Source organism: Oncorhynchus mykiss, chromosome 23, assembly GCF_013265735.2.
Source record: "Oncorhynchus mykiss isolate Arlee chromosome 23, USDA_OmykA_1.1, whole genome shotgun sequence".
In the NCBI taxonomy this organism is placed as follows: Eukaryota; Metazoa; Chordata; class Actinopteri; order Salmoniformes; family Salmonidae; genus Oncorhynchus; species Oncorhynchus mykiss.
The window spans coordinates 198,401-219,786 of record NC_048587.1 but is presented as its reverse complement, the minus strand read 5'-3'; the positions used below and the strand labels follow the sequence as shown (position 1 = coordinate 219,786).

The following is a 21,386-nucleotide window of genomic DNA, read 5'->3' as shown; positions in this document are numbered from 1 at the left end:
TATAGACAGTATATCAGTCCTATATCTATAGACAATATATCAGTCCTATATCTATAGACAATATATCAGTCCTATATCTATAGACAATATATCAGTCCTATATCTATAGACAGTATATCAGTCCTATATCTATAGACAATATATCAGTCCTATATCTATAGACAGTATATCAGTCCTATATCTATAGACAGTATATCAGTCCTATATCTATAGACAATATATCAGTCCTATATCTATAGACAATATATCAGTCCTATATCTATAGACAGTATATCAGTCCTATATCTATAGACAATATATCAGTCCTATATCTATAGACAGTATATCAGTCCTATATCTATAGACAGTATATCAGTCCTATATCTATAGACAGTATATCAGTCCTATATCTATAGACAGCAGTATAGACAGTATATCAGTCCTATATCTATAGACAGTATATCAGTCCTATATCTATAGACAGTATATCAGTCCTATATCTATAGACAGTAGTATAGACAGTATATCAGTCCTATATCTATAGACAATATATCAGTCCTATATCTATAGACAATATATCAGTCCTATATCTATAGACAATATATCAGTCCTATATCTATAGACAATATATCAGTCCTATATCTATAGACAGTATATCAGTCCTATATCTATAGACAGTATATCAGTCCTATATCTATAGACAGTATATCAGTCCTATATCTATAGACAGTATATCAGTCCTATATCTATAGACAATATATCAGTCCTATATCTATAGACAATATATCAGTCCTATATCTATAGACAGTAGTATAGACAATATATCAGTCCTATATCTATAGACAGTATATCAGTCCTATATCTATAGACAGTATATCAGTCCTATATCTATAAACAATATATCAGTCATATCTATAGACAATATATCAGTCCTATATCTATAGACAATATATCAGTCCTATATCTATAGACAATATATCAGTCCTATATCTATAGACAATATATCAGTCCTATATCTATAGACAATATATCAGTCCTATATCTATAGACAATATATCAGTCCTATATCTATAGACAGTATATCAGTCCTATATCTATAAACAATATATCAGTCATATCTATAGACAATATATCAGTCCTATATCTATAGACAATATATCAGTCCTATATCTATAGACAATATATCAGTCCTATATCTATAGACAATATATCAGTCCTATATCTATAGACAATATATCAGTCCTATATCTATAGACAGTAGTATAGACAATATATCAGTCCTATATCTATAGACAATATATCAGTCCTATATCTATAGACAGTAGTGTAGACAATATATCAGTCCTATATCTATAGACAATATATCAGTCCTATATCTATAGACAATATATCAGTCCTATATCTATAGACAATATATCAGTCCTATATCTATAGACAGTATATCAGTCCTATATCTATAGACAATATATCAGTCCTATATCTATAGACAATATATCAGTCCTATATCTATAGACAGTATATCAGTCCTATATCTATAGACAGTATATCAGTCCTATATCTATAGACAATATATCAGTCCTATATCTATAGACAGTAGTATAGACAATATATCAGTCCTATATCTATAGACAGTATATCAGTCCTATATCTATAGACAGTATATCAGTCCTATATCTATAGACAGTATATCAGTCCTATATCTATAGACAGTATATCAGTCCTATATCTATACACAATATATCAGTCCTATATCTATAGACAGCAGTATAGACAATATATCAGTCCTATATCTATAGACAGTAGTATAGACAATATATCAGTCCTATATCTATAGACAATATATCAGTCCTATATCTATAGACAATATATCAGTCCTATATCTATAGACAATATATCAGTCCTATATCTATAGACAGTATATCAGTCCTATATCTATAGACAATATATCAGTCCTATATCTATAGACAGTATATCAGTCCTATATCTATAGACAGTATATCAGTCCTATATCTATAGACAATATATCAGTCCTATATCTATAGACAATATATCAGTCCTATATCTATAGACAATATATCAGTCCTATATCTATAGACAGTATATCAGTCCTATATCTATAGACAATATATCAGTCCTATATCTATAGACAGTATATCAGTCCTATATCTATAGACAGTATATCAGTCCTATATCTATAGACAATATATCAGTCCTATATCTATAGACAGTATATCAGTCCTATATCTATAGACAATATATCAGTCCTATATCTATAGACAGTATATCAGTCCTATATCTATAGACAGTATATCAGTCCTATATCTATAGACAATATATCAGTCCTATATCTATAGACAGTATATCAGTCCTATATCTATAGACAATATATCAGTCCTATATCTATAGACAGTATATCAGTCCTATATCTATAGACAGTATATCAGTCCTATATCTATAGACAATATATCAGTCCTATATCTATAGACAGTATATCAGTCCTATATCTATAGACAATATATCAGTCCTATATCTATAGACAGTATATCAGTCCTATATCTATAGACAATATATCAGTCCTATATCTATAGACAGTATATCAGTCCTATATCTATAGACAATATATCAGTCCTATATCTATAGACAGTAGTATAGACAATATATCAGTCCTATATCTATAGACAGTAGTATAGACAATATATCAGTCCTATATCTATAGACAATATATCAGTCCTATATCTATAGACAATATATCAGTCCTATATCTATAGACAGTAGTATACACAATATATCAGTCCTATATCTATAGACAATATATCAGTCCTATATCTATAGACAGTATATCAGTCCTATATCTATAGACAATATATCACTCCTATATCTATAGACAGAAGTATAGACAATATATCAGTCCTATATCTATAGACAGTATATCAGTCCTATATCTATAGACAACATATCAGTCCTATATCTATAGACAGTATATCAGTCCTATATCTATAGACAGTATATCAGTCCTATATCTATAGACAATATATCAGTCCTATATCTATAGACAGTATATCAGTCCTGTATCTATAGACAGTATATCAGTCCTATATCTATAGACAGTATATCAGTCCTATATCTATAGACAGTAGTATAGACAATATATCAGTCCTATATCTATAGACAGTAGTATAGACAATATATCAGGTCTATATCTATAGACAGTATATCAGGTCTATAACTATAGACAGCAGTGTAGACAGTATATCAGTCCTATATCTATAGACAATATATCAGTCCTATATCTATAGACAGTATATCAGTCCTGTATCTATAGACAGTATATCAGTCCTATATCTATAGACAACATATCAGTCCTATATCTATAGACAGTAGTATAGACAGTATATCAGTCCTATATCTATAGACAGTATATCAGTCCTATATCTATAGACAGTATATCAGTCCTATATCTATAGACAGTATATCAGTCCTATATCTATAGACAGTATATCAGTCCTATATCTATAGACAGTATATCAGTCCTATATCTATAGACAGCAGTATAGACAATATATCAGGTCTATATCTATAGACAGTATATCAGGTCTATAACTATAGACAGCAGTGTAGACAGTATATCAGTCCTATATCGCTGGACAGTAGCTAGTGTCAGAGGACAGAGCAGACGACAGGTCACCTGATGTGTGCAGGAGTCGTTCCACAGCATCCACCAACCAGATTCACCAGACCATCTGTAGCAAAGTCCTACACAAATCAAATAAGAGACAGTCAGTGTGTATAGAAACTGTAATAATACAATGACTATGAGGTCAAAGGTCAGACTGTCAGCTTTACTTTGAGGGTATTTTCATCCATATCAGGTGAACCGTTTAGAAATTACAGCCCTTTATGTACATAGTCCCCCCCCCCCCATTTTAGGGGACCAAAAGTATTGGGACAAATTCACTGTGTATTAAAGTAGTTAAACGTTTAGTATTTGGTCCCATATACCAGGCACACAATCATTACATCACGCTTGTGACTCTATAAACCTGTTGGATGTATTGACTGTTTGTTTTGGTTGTTTTTCAGATTATTTGGTTGCCCAATAGAAACGAATGGTAAATCATGTATAGTGTCATTTTGGAGTCACTTTTATTGTGAATGAGAATAGAATATGTTTCGTAACATTTCTACATTAATGTGGACGCTACCGTGATTATGGATAAAACATGCTAACCTCTCACCATTACAATAACAGGGGAGGTTAGCATTTTATATCATACCCCCCTAAAACATGCTAACCTCTCACCATTACAATAACAGGGGAGGTTAGCATTTTATATCATACCCCCCTAAAACATGCTAACCTCTCACCATTACAATAACAGGGGAGGTTAGCATTTTATATCATACCCCCCTAAAACATGCTAACCTCTCACCATTACAATAACAGGGGAGGTTAGCATTTTATATCATACCCCCTAAAACATGCTAACCTCTCACCATTACAATAACAGGGGAGGTTAGCATTTTATATCATACCCCCCTAAAACATGCTAACCTCTCACCATTACAATAACAGGGGAGGTTAGCATTTTATATCATACCCCCCTAAAACATGCTAACCTCTCACCATTACAATAACAGGGGAGGTTAGCATTTTATATCATACCCCCTAAAACATGCTAACCTCTCACCATTACAATAACAGGGGAGGTTAGCATTTTATATCATACCCCCTAAAACATGCTAACCTCTCACCATTACAATAACAGGGGAGGTTAGCATTTTATATCATACCCCCCTAAAACATGCTAACCTCTCACCATTACAATAACAGGGGAGGTTAGCATTTTATATCAGACCCCCTAAAACATGCTAACCTCTCACCATTACAATAACAGGGGAGGTTAGCATTTTATATCATACCCCCCTAAAACATGCTAACCTCTCACCATTACAATAACAGGGGAGGTTAGCATTTTATATCAGACCCCCTAAAACATGCTAACCTCTCACCATTACAATAACAGGGGAGGTTAGCATTTTATATCATACCCCCTAAAACATGCTAACCTCTCACCATTACAATAACAGGGGAGGTTAGCATTTTATATCATACCCCCTAAAACATGCTAACCTCTCACCATTACAATAACAGGGGAGGTTAGCATTTTATATCATAACCCCTAAAACATGCTAACCTCTCACCATTACAATAACAGGGGAGGTTAGCATTTTGGAGTGGAATGATATTTATTCACTTGTCTGAATCAAATCGATAGATCATTCATTGGGTAGACCAGCTATAACTCAATAAGTTGACCTTTAAATGTGAGGCTGTCAACTCCGGGGTCTCATCGTATCCACCGAACGTATTGGGCAGACCTGAAACAAGCAGAGGGGGTGAAAACGGCACATCGTTGGTTGTAAGCACACAAAGTAACGGTGAGCTAGCTAGAGGTGAGTGGGGGCGGATGGGTGCTGGTTACCTGCATTGGGGTAGCATAAGACGTGAGCCGTTGTGCATTTCCCAATAGCCTGAATAAAAGGCCTCATCTCAGTGGCTCCTAAGGCACAGTTAAGACCAATACTGGAAGAGAGGAACACACTGTATATCAGCCTATTGAGGCCCAGTCTGATGAGGTCAGAATAACACACAGTAACATTGTATATCAACCTATTGAGGCCCAGTCTGATGAGGTCAGATATCAGCCTATTGAGAACCAGTCTGATGAGGTCAGAATAACACACAATAACACACTGTATATCAGCCTATTGAGGCCCAGTCTGATGAGGTCAGAATAACACACAATAACACACTGTATATCAGCCTATTGAGGCCCAGTCTGATGAGGTCAGAATAACACACAGTAACATTGTATATCAGCCTATTGAGGCCCAGTCTGATGAGGTCAGAATAACACAGTAACATTGTATATCAGCCTATTGAGGCCCAGTCTGATGAGGTCAGAATAACACAGTAACATTGTATATCAGCCTATTGAGGCCCAGTCTGATGAGGTCAGAATAACACAGTAACATTGTATATCAGCCTATTGAGGCCCAGTCTGATGAGGTCAGAATAACACAGTAACATTGTATATCAGCCTATTGAGGCCCAGTCTGATGAGGTCAGATGTTGTAGATTCCATTAATCTCTCCAGCAGATCTGAAGTTTGAAGTTTATTTGAATATAAAACAGCAAGAAACTTGAGGACAAACCTGTGGAAGTCAACAACAACAACAACAACAAGGTAGTATGGAAGTCCTGAAGCAGAATGTAATGACTCACCAGAGGGGTTTGGCATGGGACACACTGATGACGAAGGCCTCTCCTGTCTGTCCTGAGAGAGTTCGACCACTCCTGTCCACGATGGTGCCTGATATCTAGAAACACAATCAATCTGTCCTGAGAGAGTACGACCACTCCTGTCTACGATGGTGCCTGATATCTAGAAACACAATCAATCTGTCCTGAGAGAGTACGACCACTCCTGTCCACGATGGTGCCTGATATCTAGAAACACAATCAATCTGTCCTGAGAGAGTACGACCACTCCTGTCTACGATGGTGCCTGATATCTAGAAACACAATCAATCTGTCCTGAGAGAGTACGACCACTCCTGTCCACGATGGTGCCTGATATCTAGAAACACAATCAATCTGTCCTGAGAGAGTACGACCACTCCTGTCCACGATGGTGCCTGATATCTAGAAACACAATCAATCTGTCCTGAGAGAGTACGACCACTCCTGTCCACGATGGTGCCTGATTTCTAGAAACACAATCAATCTGTCCTGAGAGAGTACGACCACTCCTGTCTACGATGGTGCCTGATATCTAGAAACACAATCAATCTGTCCTGAGAGAGTACGACCACTCCTGTCCACGATGGTGCCTGATATCTAGAAACACAATCAATCTGTCCTGAGAGAGTACGACCACTCCTGTCTACGATGGTGCCTGATATCTAGAAACACAATCAATCTGTCCTGAGAGAGTACGACCACTCCTGTCCACGATGGTGCCTGATATCTAGAAACACAATCAATCTGTCCTGAGAGAGTACGACCACTCCTGTCCACGATGGTGCCTGATATCTAGAAACACAATCAATCTGTCCTGAGAGAGTACGACCACTCCTGTCCACGATGGTGCCTGATATCTAGAAACACAATCAATCAATCTGTCCTGAGAGAGTACGACCACTCATGTCTAGGATGGTGCCTGATATCTATAAACACAATCAATCTGTCCTGAGAGAGTACGACCACTCCTGTCCACGATGGTGCCTGATATCTAGAAACACAATCAAATCTGTCCTGAGAGAGTTCGACCACTCCTGTCCACGATGGTGCCTGATATCTAGAAACATTCAGCAACATGTGAAGTGTTGGTCCCGTGTTTCAGCAACATGTGAAGTGTTGGTCCCGTGTTTCAGCAACATGTGAAGTGTTGGTCCCGTGTTTCAGCAACATGTGAAGTGTTGGTCCCGTGTTTCAGCAACATGTGAAGTGTTGGTCCCGTGTTTCAGCAACAAGTAAAGTGTTGGTCCCGTGTTTCAGCAACATGTGAAGTGTTGGTCCCGTGTTTCAGCAACATGTGATGTGTTGGTCCCGTGTTTCAGCAACATGTGAAGTGTTGGTCCCGTGTTTCAGCAACATGAAGTGTTGGTCCCGTGTTTCAGCAACAAGTAAAGTGTTGGTCCCGTGTTTCAGCAACATGTGAAGTGTTGGTCCCGTGTTTCAGCAACATGTGAAGTGTTGGTCCCGTGTTTCAGCAACATGTGAAGTGTTGGTCCCTTGTTTCAGCAACAAGTAAAGTGTTGGTCCCTTGTTTCAGCAACATGTGAAGTGTTGGTCCCGTGTTTCAGCAACATGTGAAGTGTTGGTCCCGTGTTTCAGCAACATGTGAAGTGTTGGTCCCGTGTTTCAGCAACATGTGAAGTGTTGGTCCCGTGTTTCAGCAACATGTGAAGTGTTGGTCCCGTGTTTCAGCAACATGTGAAGTGTTGGTCCCGTGTTTCAGCAACATGTGAAGTGTTGGTCCCATGTTTCAGCAACATGTGAAGTGTTGGTCCCGTGTTTCAGCAACATGAAGTGTTGGTCCCGTGTTTCAGCAACATGTGAAGTGTTGGTCCCGTGTTTCAGCAACATGAAGTGTTGGTCCCGTGTTTCAGCAACATGTGAAGTGTTGGTCCCGTGTTTCAGCAACATGTGAAGTGTTGGTCCCGTGTTTCAGCAACATGTGAAGTGTTGGTCCCGTGTTTCAGCAACATGTGAAGTGTTGGTCCCGTGTTTCAGCAACATGTAAAGTGTTGGTCCCGTGTTTCAGCAACATGTGAAGTGTTGGTCCCATGTTTCAGCAACATGTGAAGTGTTGATCCCATGTTTCAGCAACATGTGAAGTGTTGGTCCCGTGTTTCAGCAACATGTGAAGTGTTGGTCCCGTGTTTCAGCAACATGTGAAGTGTTGGTCCCGTGTTTCAGCAACATGTAAAGTGTTGGTCCCGTGTTTCAGCAACATGTAAAGTGTTGGTCCCGTGTTTCAGCAACATGTGAAGTGTTGGTCCCGTGTTTCAGCAACATGTGAAGTGTTGGTCCCGTGTTTCAGCAACATGTGAAGTGTTGGTCCCGTGTTTCAGCAACATGAAGTGTTGGTCCCGTGTTTCAGCAACATGTGAAGTGTTGGTCCCGTGTTTCAGCAACATGTGAAGTGTTGGTCCCGTGTTTCAGCAACATGAAGTGTTGGTCCCGTGTTTCAGCAACATGTGAAGTGTTGGTCCCGTGTTTCAGCAACATGTGAAGTGTTGGTCCCGTGTTTCAGCAACATGTGAAGTGTTGGTCCCGTGTTTCAGCAACATGTGAAGTGTTGGTCCCGTGTTTCAGCAACATGTGAAGTGTTGGTCCCGTGTTTCATGAGCTGAAATACAAAGATCCCACAATTCCCAGTTCTTCCCATGTTGCGTTTATTTTTTTGTTCAGTGTATTTTAATGATTTGGAAAAAGGAGCTCTGATCCTGACGCTTCCCGCGGAGACAGGGAGACAATTGGATTGCGTCTCCGCTTGTGTGGTCAAGCAAGTTAGGGAGACATCTAAATCAATGGAAGAATGAATAGAAATGACCAAATTAAAAGTGAATTGAGAGAGAGAAAAGGCTACAACGACCAAAGCCAACATGTAGGCTGCTGTTTAGGATATAATCTGAATGGAGTTAGAAGCACAGTAACGTTATGGCTAGCCTCAATTAGCCTCGTAGCTAACTGTAGGACGGTGAGAAGCACAGTAGCGTTATGGCTAGCCTCAATTAGCCTCGTTAGCTAACTGTAGGATGGTGAGAAGCACATTAACGTTATGGCTAGCCTCAATTAGCCTCGTTAGCTAACTGTAGGACAGTGAGAAGCACAGTAGCGTTATGGCTAGCCTCAATTAGCCTCGTTAGCTAACTGTAGGATGGTGAGAAGCACATTAACGTTATGGCTAGCCTCAATTAGCCTCGTTAGCTAACTGTAGGACGGTGAGAAGCACAGTAACGTTATGGCTAGCCTCAATTAGCCTCGTTAGCTAACTGTAGGACGGTGAGAAACACAGTAGCGTTATGGCTAGCCTCAATTAGCCTCGTTAGCTAACTGTAGGATGGTGAGAAGCACATTAACGTTATGGCTAGCCTCAATTAGCCTCGTTAGCTAACTGTAGGACGGTGAGAAGCACAGTAACGTTATGGCTAGCCTCAATTAGCCTCGTTAGCTAACTGTAGGACGGTGAGAAACACAGTAACGTTATGGCTAGCAGCCTCAATTATCCTCGTTAGCTAACTGTAGGACGGTGAGAAGCACAGTAACGTTATGGCTAGCAGCCTCAATTAGCCTCGTTAGCTAACTGTAGGACGGTGAGAAGCACAGTAACGTTATGGCTAGCAGCCTCAATTAGCCTCGTTAGCTAGCTTCTCTCAGTTTGATGCCGTCAAGACAGGTACCATGTAATCAGACGGGATGATAAACGACGAGCAAGAAGTCAGTCTAGCGCGAGATCACAGTGGTTGTTGACAGTGGTAATTTAACTCAGAAATATACTGGCAAGACACTGACAACAGACAGAATTCATACTTACAAATATAGGTCTGGGTTCGTAGCTCTCTTCAAACAGTTTGTCGATAGCAAACAGTGCTGCCTTTATGACAAGATAAAAAAATAAATCGATACATTTATTATGATCAATTGTATGGAAACGTATATAAAACTAGAATCACATTGATAGAAACTAGATGACAGTCAGTGGTGATGACAGTCAGTGGTGATGACAGTCAGTGATGAAGACAGTCAGTGGTGAAGACAGTCAGTGGTGAAGACAGTCAGTGGTGAAGACAGTCAGTGGTGAAGACAGCGAGTGAAGAAGAGAAACTAGATGACAGTCAGTGATGAAGACAGTCAGTGATGAAGACAGTCAGTGATGAAGACAGTCAGTGATGAAGACAGTCAGTAATGAAGACAGTCAGTGATGAAGACAGCGAGTGAAGAAGAGAAACTAGATGACAGTCAGGGATGAAGACAGCGAGTGAAGAAGGTGTACCTTGGCGTTGGCCGTGTCAAAGATGGTCTCCACCATGATAATATCCGCTCCTCCATCCAACAGACCCCGGACCTGCTCGGCGTAGGCCTCAGCCAGCTCATCAAAGGCTGAGGGGGAAGACACAGGACCACTCAGCACAGTAGCACCATCAGAGAGAGTACTGTCAACTCTGGAGGTTACCAATGGTTTATCAAGAGTCACCCGAGAGGCCTTATAGACCCTGAGAGGGTAACAGATACATACAGTAGTTTAGGTCTGAGAGGCCTTATAGACCCTGATAGGATAACAGATACATAGTGTAGGTCTGAGAGGGTAACAGATACATAGTGTAGGTCTGGAGAGGCCTTATAGACCCTGATAGGATAACAGATACATAGTGTAGGTCTGAGAGGGTAACAGATACATAGTGTAGGTCTGGAGAGCCCTTATAGACCCTGATAGGATAACAGTTAAGACAGCTATATAGCGCAGGTCTGTAGTGACATGTCACCCCTGTAAGGGGCTCTGAAAACACCTGCCATTCTGCCACTTTGCAGTGACATCAGTAGAAAGACAAGGAAGAAGCCTAAAACATCTTACTGACGTTCCTGAAGTCTGGTCTTTCCACTGAGGGAGACACAGACAGGGTTTTATTGGTGGGGCCCACGGCGCCCGCAACGTATCTCTTACAACCTGGAAATAAAAAACAACGGAAATACACATCTATTACACACAATGTTGTCATTACAAACACGGAAATACACATCTATTACACACAATGTTGTCATTACAACCACGGAAATACACATCTATTACACACAATGTTGTCATTACAAACACGGAAATACACATCTATTACACACAATGTTGTCAATGTCAAATAGGGGTTGTTTTTTTCCTCCAATGACGATACTTTATCTTTATCAGCTGACCTGTCTGATTGGTGATGTCATCTGCTGCTTTCCTGGCTATTTCTGCTGACACCTTGTTCATACGATAGGCCTGGAAAAACATCAGGGTGTTAAACAACCCTCTGCTGATACCTTGTTCATACGATAGGCCTGGAAAAACATCAGGGTGTTAAACAACCCTCTGCTGATACCTTGTTCATACGATAAGCCTGGGAAATTAAACAGCCCTCTGCTGATACCTTGTTCATACGACAGGCCTGGGAAATTAAACAGCCCTCTGCTGATACCTTGTTCATACGATAAGCCTGGGAAAACATCAGGGAGTTAAACAACCTGAATGAGTGAGGGAGACATTTATTGTGTCAAGTCACCTTTTAGGAACTGTGACGAGAATTTTTATGTAGGTTGGATCTCGTCAGCGTTTCTGTCGTGCACCAGTTCGCCACCGGCCTGTAAAGAACCCTCAGAAAGGGGCCAGGTCTTTAATCTACAGATATTTCATCCGCCCGTGCACGGTTTCGGTGTCTCCATGGAACGACCGAAAAAGATATTGAGATCCGGCTCGAAGGACCAAACTGTCACGAGAATTTTTGATCCCAATGATAATAACTAACACTTATTTAAACTTTGACCCATCCCCGAGGTTTGTAAGACCCTGGGTTTAATAATAATTAGGCAAAGACTCCGCTTAATGCAAAAAAATCCGTAATGTTCTGAAATCAAAAATGCAAACGCAGTCTTTATAACACACACCTTGCTCAGACAGTCTGTGTTTTTCCACTACACAGACACATTGTTTCTTTAATCTGCAACATGTTTCATAATGTTTCTGCAAGCCTAACAGTTTCTCCACTCCACGGGTGGAGACAGAATGTCCTGTAAGGAACGCGGTAGTCCAGCTTGTCTGTCGATAGCTCCTCTTATCATTTGTTTCACACTTGCATCCTGCTTACATACTAAAAAGGAGCAAAAGGTCCTTATTCTAACTCTGACTAAAACTACACACATCATCAGATTATAGATTTATGATTCTAATACATTTCATACAATTATATGGTTTCAGGGTGGAATATTTTAGTCATTATCTTTAAACATTCCATTATCAGGAACCTATCTGACTACATGTGATCTGATGTTGTGATAACAGCTTTTGATTGGTGATCTGATATTGCGATAACAGCTTTTGATTGGTGATCTGATATTGTGATAACAGCTTCTGATTGGTGATCTGATGTTGCGATACAGCTTCTGATTGGTGATCAGAGTGTTATTCTACAGACCGCCCCACTGACCCCGTTCTCTTACCAAGTGTCCCAGTCCGTAGTCGGCCTGGGCGATACAGGTGCTACTGAAAGTGTTGGTCTCAATGATGTCTGCCCCAGCCAGCAGGTATTCCTATAGGAACAAACACAAGAGAGGAACGTCAATGATGTCTGCCCCGGCCAGCAGGTATTCCTATAGGAACAAACACAAGAGAGGAACGTCAATGATGTCTGCCCCAGCAGGTATTCCTATAGGAACAAACACAAGAGAGGAATGTCAATGCTTATTCACGCAGCAGGGTTTCACCAAACAAAAAGGGGTCATCTCATCCTGTCCGTCCGTCTCTCTCTCCCACAAAAAGACCGGAAATACGTCTCAATAACAGATCAACAATTCTAGGTGCAGGTTAATTATTACTAGGGCGTAAACAGACAGGTGCATTTTATTTGACCTTAATTTAACGAAGCAAGTCGGTTAAGAACAAATTCATATTTACAATGACGGCCTAGGAACAGTGGGTTAACTGCCTTGTTCAGGGGCAGAACGACAGATTTGTACCTTGTCAGCTCGGGGATTTGAACTTGCAACCTTTCGATGTGTTGCTGTCCTGGATAACGTGAACCACTCTTTAACTCCACTGACCGGACCTTGTGTATACTGTAGATGACATCACCGTACCTTGTGTATACTGTAGATGACATCACCGTACCTTGTGTATATTGTAGATGACATCACCGTACCTTGTGTATACTGTAGATGACATCACCGTACCTTGTGTATACTGTAGATGACATCACCGTACCTTGTGTATATTGTAGATGACATCACCGTACCTTGTGTATACTGTAGATGACATCACCGTACCTTGTGTATACTGTAGATGACATCACCGTACCTTGTGTATACTGTAGATGACATCACCGTACCTTGTGTATATTGTAGATGACATCACCGTACCTTGTGTATGTTGTAGATGACATCACCGTACCCTGTGTATATTGTAGATGACATCACCGTACCTTGTGTATATTGTAGATGACATCACCGTACCTTGTGTATATTGTAGATGACATCACCGTACCTTGTGTATATTGTAGATGACATCACCGTACCTTGTGTATGTTGTAGATGACATCACCGTACCTTGTGTATATTGTAGATGACATCACCGTACCTTGTGTATACTGTAGATGACATCACCGTACCTTGTGTATATTGTAGATGACATCACCGTACCTTGTGTATATTGTAGATGACATCACCGTACCTTGTGTATATTGTAGATGACATCACCGTACCTTGTGTATATTGTAGATGACATCACCGTACCTTGTGTATATTGTAGATGACATCACCGTACCTTGTGTATGTTGTAGATGACATCACCGTACCTTGTGTATACTGTAGATGACATCACCGTACCTTGTGTATACTGTAGATGACATCACCGTACCTTGTGTATACTGTAGATGACATCACCATACCTTGTGTATGTTGTAGATGACATCACCGTACCTTGTGTATGTTGTAGATGACATCACCGTACCTTGTGTATATTGTAGATGACATCACCGTACCTTGTGTATGTTGTAGATGACATCACCGTACCTTGTGTATATTGTAGATGACATCACCGTACCTTGTGTATATTGTAGATGACATCACCGTACCTTGTGTATATTGTAGATGACATCACCGTACCTTGTGTATATTGTAGATGACATCACCGTACCTTGTGTATACTGTAGATGACATCACCGTACCTTGTGTATATTGTAGATGACATCACCGTACCTTGTGTATACTGTAGATGACATCACCGTACCTTGTGTATATTGTAGATGACATCACCGTACCTTGTGTATATTGTAGATGACATCACCGTACCTTGTGTATACTGTAGATGACATCACCGTACCTTGTGTATACTGTAGATGACATCACCGTACCCTGTGTATGTTGTAGATGACATCACCGTACCTTGTGTATACTGTAGATGACATCACCGTACCTTGTGTATATTGTAGATGACATCACCGTACCTTGTGTATGTTGTAGATGACATCACCGTACCTTGTGTATACTGTAGATGACATCACCGTACCTTGTGTATACTGTAGATGACATCACCGTACCTTGTGTATATTGTAGATGACATCACCGTACCTTGTGTATACTGTAGATGACATCACCGTACCTTGTGTATATTGTAGATGACATCACCGTACCTTGTGTATACTGTAGATGACATCACCGTACCTTGTGTATACTGTAGATGACATCACCGTACCTTGTGTATACTGTAGATGACATCACCGTACCTTGTGTATATTGTAGATGACATCACCGTACCTTGTGTATATTGTAGATGACATCACCGTACCTTGTGTATACTGTAGATGACATCACCGTACCTTGTGTATGTTGGAGATGACATCACCGTACCTTGTGTATACTGTAGATGACATCACCGTACCTTGTGTATATTGGAGATGACATCACCGTACCTTGTGTATGTTGTAGATGACATCACCGTACCTTGTGTATACTGTAGATGACATCACCGTACCTTGTGTATACTGTAGATGACATCACCGTACCTTGTGTATATTGTAGATGACATCACCGTACCTTGTGTATGTTGGAGATGACATCACCGTACCTTGTGTATGTTGGAGATGACATCACCGTACCTTGTGTATGTTGGAGATGACATCACCGTACCTTGTGTATGTTGGAGATGACATCACCATACCTTGTGTATATTGTAGATGACATCACCGTACCTTGTGTATGTTGTAGATGACATCACCGTACCTTGTGTATATTGTAGATGACATCACCGTACCTTGTGTATGTTGTAGATGACATCACCGTACCTTGTGTATACTGTAGATGACATCACCATACCTTGTGTATGTTGTAGATGACATCACCGTACCTTGTGTATGTTGTAGATGACATCACCGTACCTTGTGTATACTGTAGATGACATCACCATACCTTGTGTATGTTGTAGATGACATCACCGTACCTTGTGTATATTGGAGATGACATCACCGTACCTTGTGTATACTGTAGATGACATCACCGTACCTTGTGTATATTGGAGATGACATCACCATACCTTGTGTATACTGTAGATGACATCACCGTACCTTGTGTATATTGTAGATGACATCACCGTACCTTGTGTATATTGTAGATGACATCACCGTACCTTGTGTATATTGTAGATGACATCACCGTACCTTGTGTATGTTGGAGATGACATCACCATACCTTGTGTATATTGTAGATGACATCACCGTACCTTGTGTATGTTGGAGATGACATCACCGTACCTTGTGTATATTGGAGATGACATCACCGTACCTTGTGTATGTTGTAGATGACATCACCGTACCTTGTGTATACTGTAGATGACATCACCGTACCTTGTGTATACTGTAGATGACATCACCGTACCTTGTGTATATTGGAGATGACATCACCGTACCTTGTGTATATTGTAGATGACATCACCGTACCTTGTGTATATTGTAGATGACATCACCGTACCTTGTGTATGTTGGAGATGACATCACCGTACCTTGTGTATGTTGGAGATGACATCACCGTACCTTGTGTATGTTGGAGATGACATCACCGTACCTTGTGTATGTTGGAGATGACATCACCATACCTTGTGTATATTGTAGATGACATCACCGTACCTTGTGTATGTTGGAGATGACATCACCGTACCTTGTGTATATTGGAGATGACATCACCGTACCTTGTGTATATTGTAGATGACATCACCGTACCTTGTGTATATTGTAGATGACATCACCGTACCTTGTGTATATTGGAGATGACATCACCGTACCTTGTGTATATTGTAGATGACATCACCGTACCTTGTGTATGTTGTAGATGACATCACCGTACCTTGTGTATGTTGTAGATGACATCACCGTACCTTGTGTATATTGTAGATGACATCACCGTACCTTGTGTATGTTGGAGATGACATCACCGTACCTTGTGTATATTGTAGATGACATCACCGTACCTTGTGTATGTTGGAGATGACATCACCATACCTTGTGTATATTGTAGATGACATCACCGTACCTTGTGTATGTTGGAGATGACATCACCGTACCTTGTGTATATTGGAGATGACATCACCGTACCTTGTGTATATTGTAGATGACATCACCGTACCTTGTGTATATTGTAGATGACATCACCGTACCTTGTGTATACTGTAGATGACATCACCATACCTTGTGTATGTTGTAGATGACATCACCGTACCTTGTGTATGTTGTAGATGACATCACCGTACCTTGTGTATACTGTAGATGACATCACCATACCTTGTGTATGTTGTAGATGACATCACCGTACCCTGTGTATGTTGTAGATGACATCACCGTACCTTGTGTATACTGTAGATGACATCACCATACCTTGTGTATGTTGTAGATGACATCACCGTACCTTGTGTATACTGTAGATGACATCACCATACCTTGTGTATATTGGAGATGACATCACCGTACCTTGTGTATACTGTAGATGACATCACCGTACCTTGTGTATACTGTAGATGACATCACCGTACCTTGTGTATACTGTAGATGACATCACCGTACCTTGTGTATGTTGTAGATGACATCACCGTACCTTGTGTATATTGTAGATGACATCACCGTACCTTGTGTATGTTGTAGATGACATCACCGTACCTTGTGTATGTTGTAGATGACATCACCGTACCTTGTGTATACTGTAGATGACATCACCGTACCTTGTGTATACTGTAGATGACATCACCGTACCTTGTGTATATTGTAGATGACATCACCGTACCTTGTGTATATTGTAGATGACATCACCATACCTTGTGTATGTTGTAGATGACATCACCGTACCTTGTGTATACTGTAGATGACATCACCGTACCTTGTGTATACTGTAGATGACATCACCGTACCTTGTGTATACTGTAGATGACATCACCATACCTTGTGTATGTTGTAGATGACATCACCGTACCTTGTGTATGTTGTAGATGACATCACCGTACCTTGTGTATATTGTAGATGACATCACCGTACCTTGTGTATGTTGTAGATGACATCACCGTACCTTGTGTATATTGTAGATGACATCACCGTACCTTGTGTATATTGTAGATGACATCACCGTACCTTGTGTATATTGTAGATGACATCACCGTACCTTGTGTATATTGGAGATGACATCACCGTACCTTGTGTATATTGTAGATGACATCACCGTACCTTGTGTATATTGTAGATGACATCACCGTACCTTGTGTATATTGGAGATGACATCACCGTACCTTGTGTATGTTGTAGATGACATCACCGTACCTTGTGTATATTGTAGATGACATCACCGTACCTTGTGTATATTGTAGATGACATCACCGTACCTTGTGTATACTGTAGATGACATCACCGTACCTTGTGTATATTGTAGATGACATCACCGTACCTTGTGTATACTGTAGATGACATCACCGTACCTTGTGTATATTGTAGATGACATCACCGTACCTTGTGTATATTGTAGATGACATCACCGTACCTTGTGTATACTGTAGATGACATCACCGTACCTTGTGTATACTGTAGATGACATCACCGTACCCTGTGTATGTTGTAGATGACATCACCGTACCTTGTGTATATTGTAGATGACATCACCGTACCTTGTGTATACTGTAGATGACATCACCGTACCTTGTGTATACTGTAGATGACATCACCATACCTTGTGTATACTGTAGATGACATCACCGTACCTTGTGTATATTGTAGATGACATCACCGTACCTTGTGTATACTGTAGATGACATCACCGTACCTTGTGTATATTGTAGATGACATCACCGTACCTTGTGTATGTTGTAGATGACATCACCGTACCTTGTGTATATTGTAGATGACATCACCGTACCTTGTGTATACTGTAGATGACATCACCGTACCTTGTGTATATTGTAGATGACATCACCGTACCTTGTGTATACTGTAGATGACATCACCGTACCTTGTGTATACTGTAGATGACATCACCGTACCTTGTGTATGTTGTAGATGACATCACCGTACCTTGTGTATGTTGTAGATGACATCACCGTACCTTGTGTATACTGTAGATGACATCACCGTACCTTGTGTATATTGTAGATGACATCACCGTACCTTGTGTATACTGTAGATGACATCACCGTACCTTGTGTATGTTGTAGATGACATCACCGTACCTTGTGTATATTGTAGATGACATCACCGTACCTTGTGTATACTGTAGATGACATCACCGTACCTTGTGTATGTTGTAGATGACATCACCGTACCTTGTGTATATTGTAGATGACATCACCGTACCTTGTGTATATTGGAGATGACATCACCGTACCTTGTGTATGTTGTAGATGACATCACCGTACCTTGTGTATATTGTAGATGACATCACCGTACCTTGTGTATATTGTAGATGACATCACCGTACCTTGTGTATATTGTAGATGACATCACCGTACCTTGTGTATGTTGTAGATGACATCACCGTACCTTGTGTATGTTGTAGATGACATCACCGTACCTTGTGTATACTGTAGATGACATCACCGTACCTTGTGTATATTGTAGATGACATCACCGTACCTTGTGTATACTGTAGATGACATCACCGTACCTTGTGTATGTTGTAGATGACATCACCGTACCTTGTGTATATTGTAGATGACATCACCGTACCTTGTGTATACTGTAGATGACATCACCGTACCTTGTGTATACTGTAGATGACATCACCGTACCTTGTGTATGTTGTAGATGACATCACCGTACCTTGTGTATATTGTAGATGACATCACCGTACCTTGTGTATGTTGTAGATGACATCACCGTACCTTGTGTATGTTGTAGATGACATCACCGTACCTTGTGTATGTTGTAGATGACATCACCGTACCTTGTGTATACTGTAGATGACATCACCATACCTTGTGTATATTGGAGATGACATCACCGTACCTTGTGTATACTGTAGATGACATCACCGTACCTTGTGCATGTTGTAGATGACATCACCGTACCTTGTGTATATTGTAGATGACATCACCGTACCTTGTGTATGTTGGAGATGACATCACCGTACCTTGTGTATGTTGTAGATGACATCACCGTACCTTGTGTATGTTGTAGATGACATCACCGTACCTTGTGTATACTGTAGATGACATCACCGTACCTTGTGTATATTGTAGATGACATCACCGTACCTTGTGTATATTGTAGATGACATCACCGTACCTTGTGTATACTGTAGATGACATCACCGTACCTTGTGTATACTGTAGATGACATCACCGTACCTTGTGTATATTGTAGATGACATCACCGTACCTTGTGTATGTTGTAGATGACATCACCGTACCTTGTGTATACTGTAGATGACATCACCGTACCTTGTGTATATTGTAGATGACATCACCGTACCTTGTGTATACTGTAGATGACATCACCGTACCTTGTGTATACTGTAGATGACATCACCGTACCTTGTGTATATTGTAGATGACATCACCGTACCTTGTGTATACTGTAGATGACATCACCGTACCTTGTGTATGTTGTAGATGACATCACCGTACCTTGTGTATACTGTAGATGACATCACCGTACCTTGTGTATATTGGAGATGACATCACCGTACCTTGTGTATGTTGGAGATGACATCACCGTACCTTGTGTATATTGTAGATGACATCACCGTACCTTGTGTATACTGTAGATGACATCACCGTACCTTGTGTATATTGGAGATGACATCACCGTACCTTGTGTATGTTGGAGATGACATCACCGTACCTTGTGTATATTGTAGATGACATCACCGTACCTTGTGTATACTGTAGATGACATCACCGTACCTTGTGTATATTGTAGATGACATCACCGTACCTTGTGTATGTTGTAGATGACATCACCGTACCTTGTGTATGTTGTAGATGACATCACCGTACCTTGTGTATACTGTAGATGACATCACCGTACCTTGTGTATATTGTAGATGACATCACCGTACCTTGTGTATACTGTAGATGACATCACCGTACCTTGTGTATGTTGTAGATGACATCACCGTACCTTGTGTATGTTGGAGATGACATCACCGTACCTTGTGTATATTGTAGATGACATCACCGTACCTTGTGTATATTGTAGATGACATCACCGTACCTTGTGTATATTGTAGATGACATCACCGTACCTTGTGTATGTTGTAGATGACATCACCGTACCTTGTGTATACTGTAGATGACATCACCGTACCTTGTGTATATTGGAGATGACATCACCGTACCTTGTGTATACTGTAGATGACATCACCGTACCTTGTGTATACTGTAGATGACATCACCGTACCTTGTGTATACTGTAGATGACATCACCGTACCTTGTGTATGTTGTAGATGACATCACCGTACCTTGTGTATGTTGTAGATGACATCACCGTACCTTGTGTATACTGTAGATGACATCACCGTACCTTGTGTATACTGTAGATGACATCACCGTACCTTGTGTATGTTGTAGATGACATCACCGTACCTTGTGTATATTGTAGATGACATCACCGTACCTTGTGTATACTG

The 21,386-nt window shown here is 40.4% G+C and overlaps 1 protein-coding gene across 7 annotated transcripts in view; it reads right to left on the bottom strand.

Annotated features, from left to right (window-relative positions):
- LOC110519474 (methionine synthase) overlaps positions 1–21,386 on the bottom strand; it is a 78,576-nt gene that overhangs the window by 55,195 nt on the left and 1,995 nt on the right. For 6 of the 7 annotated variants that reach the window (XR_005039141.1, XR_005039143.1, XR_005039142.1 and 3 more), the window contains exons 3-11: positions 12,740–12,829; positions 11,456–11,525; positions 11,124–11,216; positions 10,545–10,651; positions 10,086–10,145; positions 6,266–6,360; positions 5,463–5,563; positions 5,297–5,358; positions 3,665–3,732 (exon numbers count right to left, since the gene is read on the bottom strand). Coding sequence is in view for 2 of the 7 variants with exons in the window: in XM_036960001.1 (XP_036815896.1) it covers positions 3,665–3,732; positions 5,297–5,358; positions 5,463–5,563; positions 6,266–6,360; positions 10,086–10,145; positions 10,545–10,651; positions 11,124–11,216; positions 11,456–11,525; positions 12,740–12,829 (746 nt within the window). In the remaining 5 variants the exon portion in view is untranslated. Of the gene's footprint in view, positions 1–3,664; positions 3,733–5,296; positions 5,359–5,462; positions 5,564–6,265; positions 6,361–10,085; positions 10,146–10,544; positions 10,652–11,123; positions 11,217–11,455; positions 11,526–12,739; positions 12,830–13,406; positions 13,425–21,386 lie in introns of those variants that run through there. The other variant, XM_036960002.1, reaches the window with a different exon arrangement.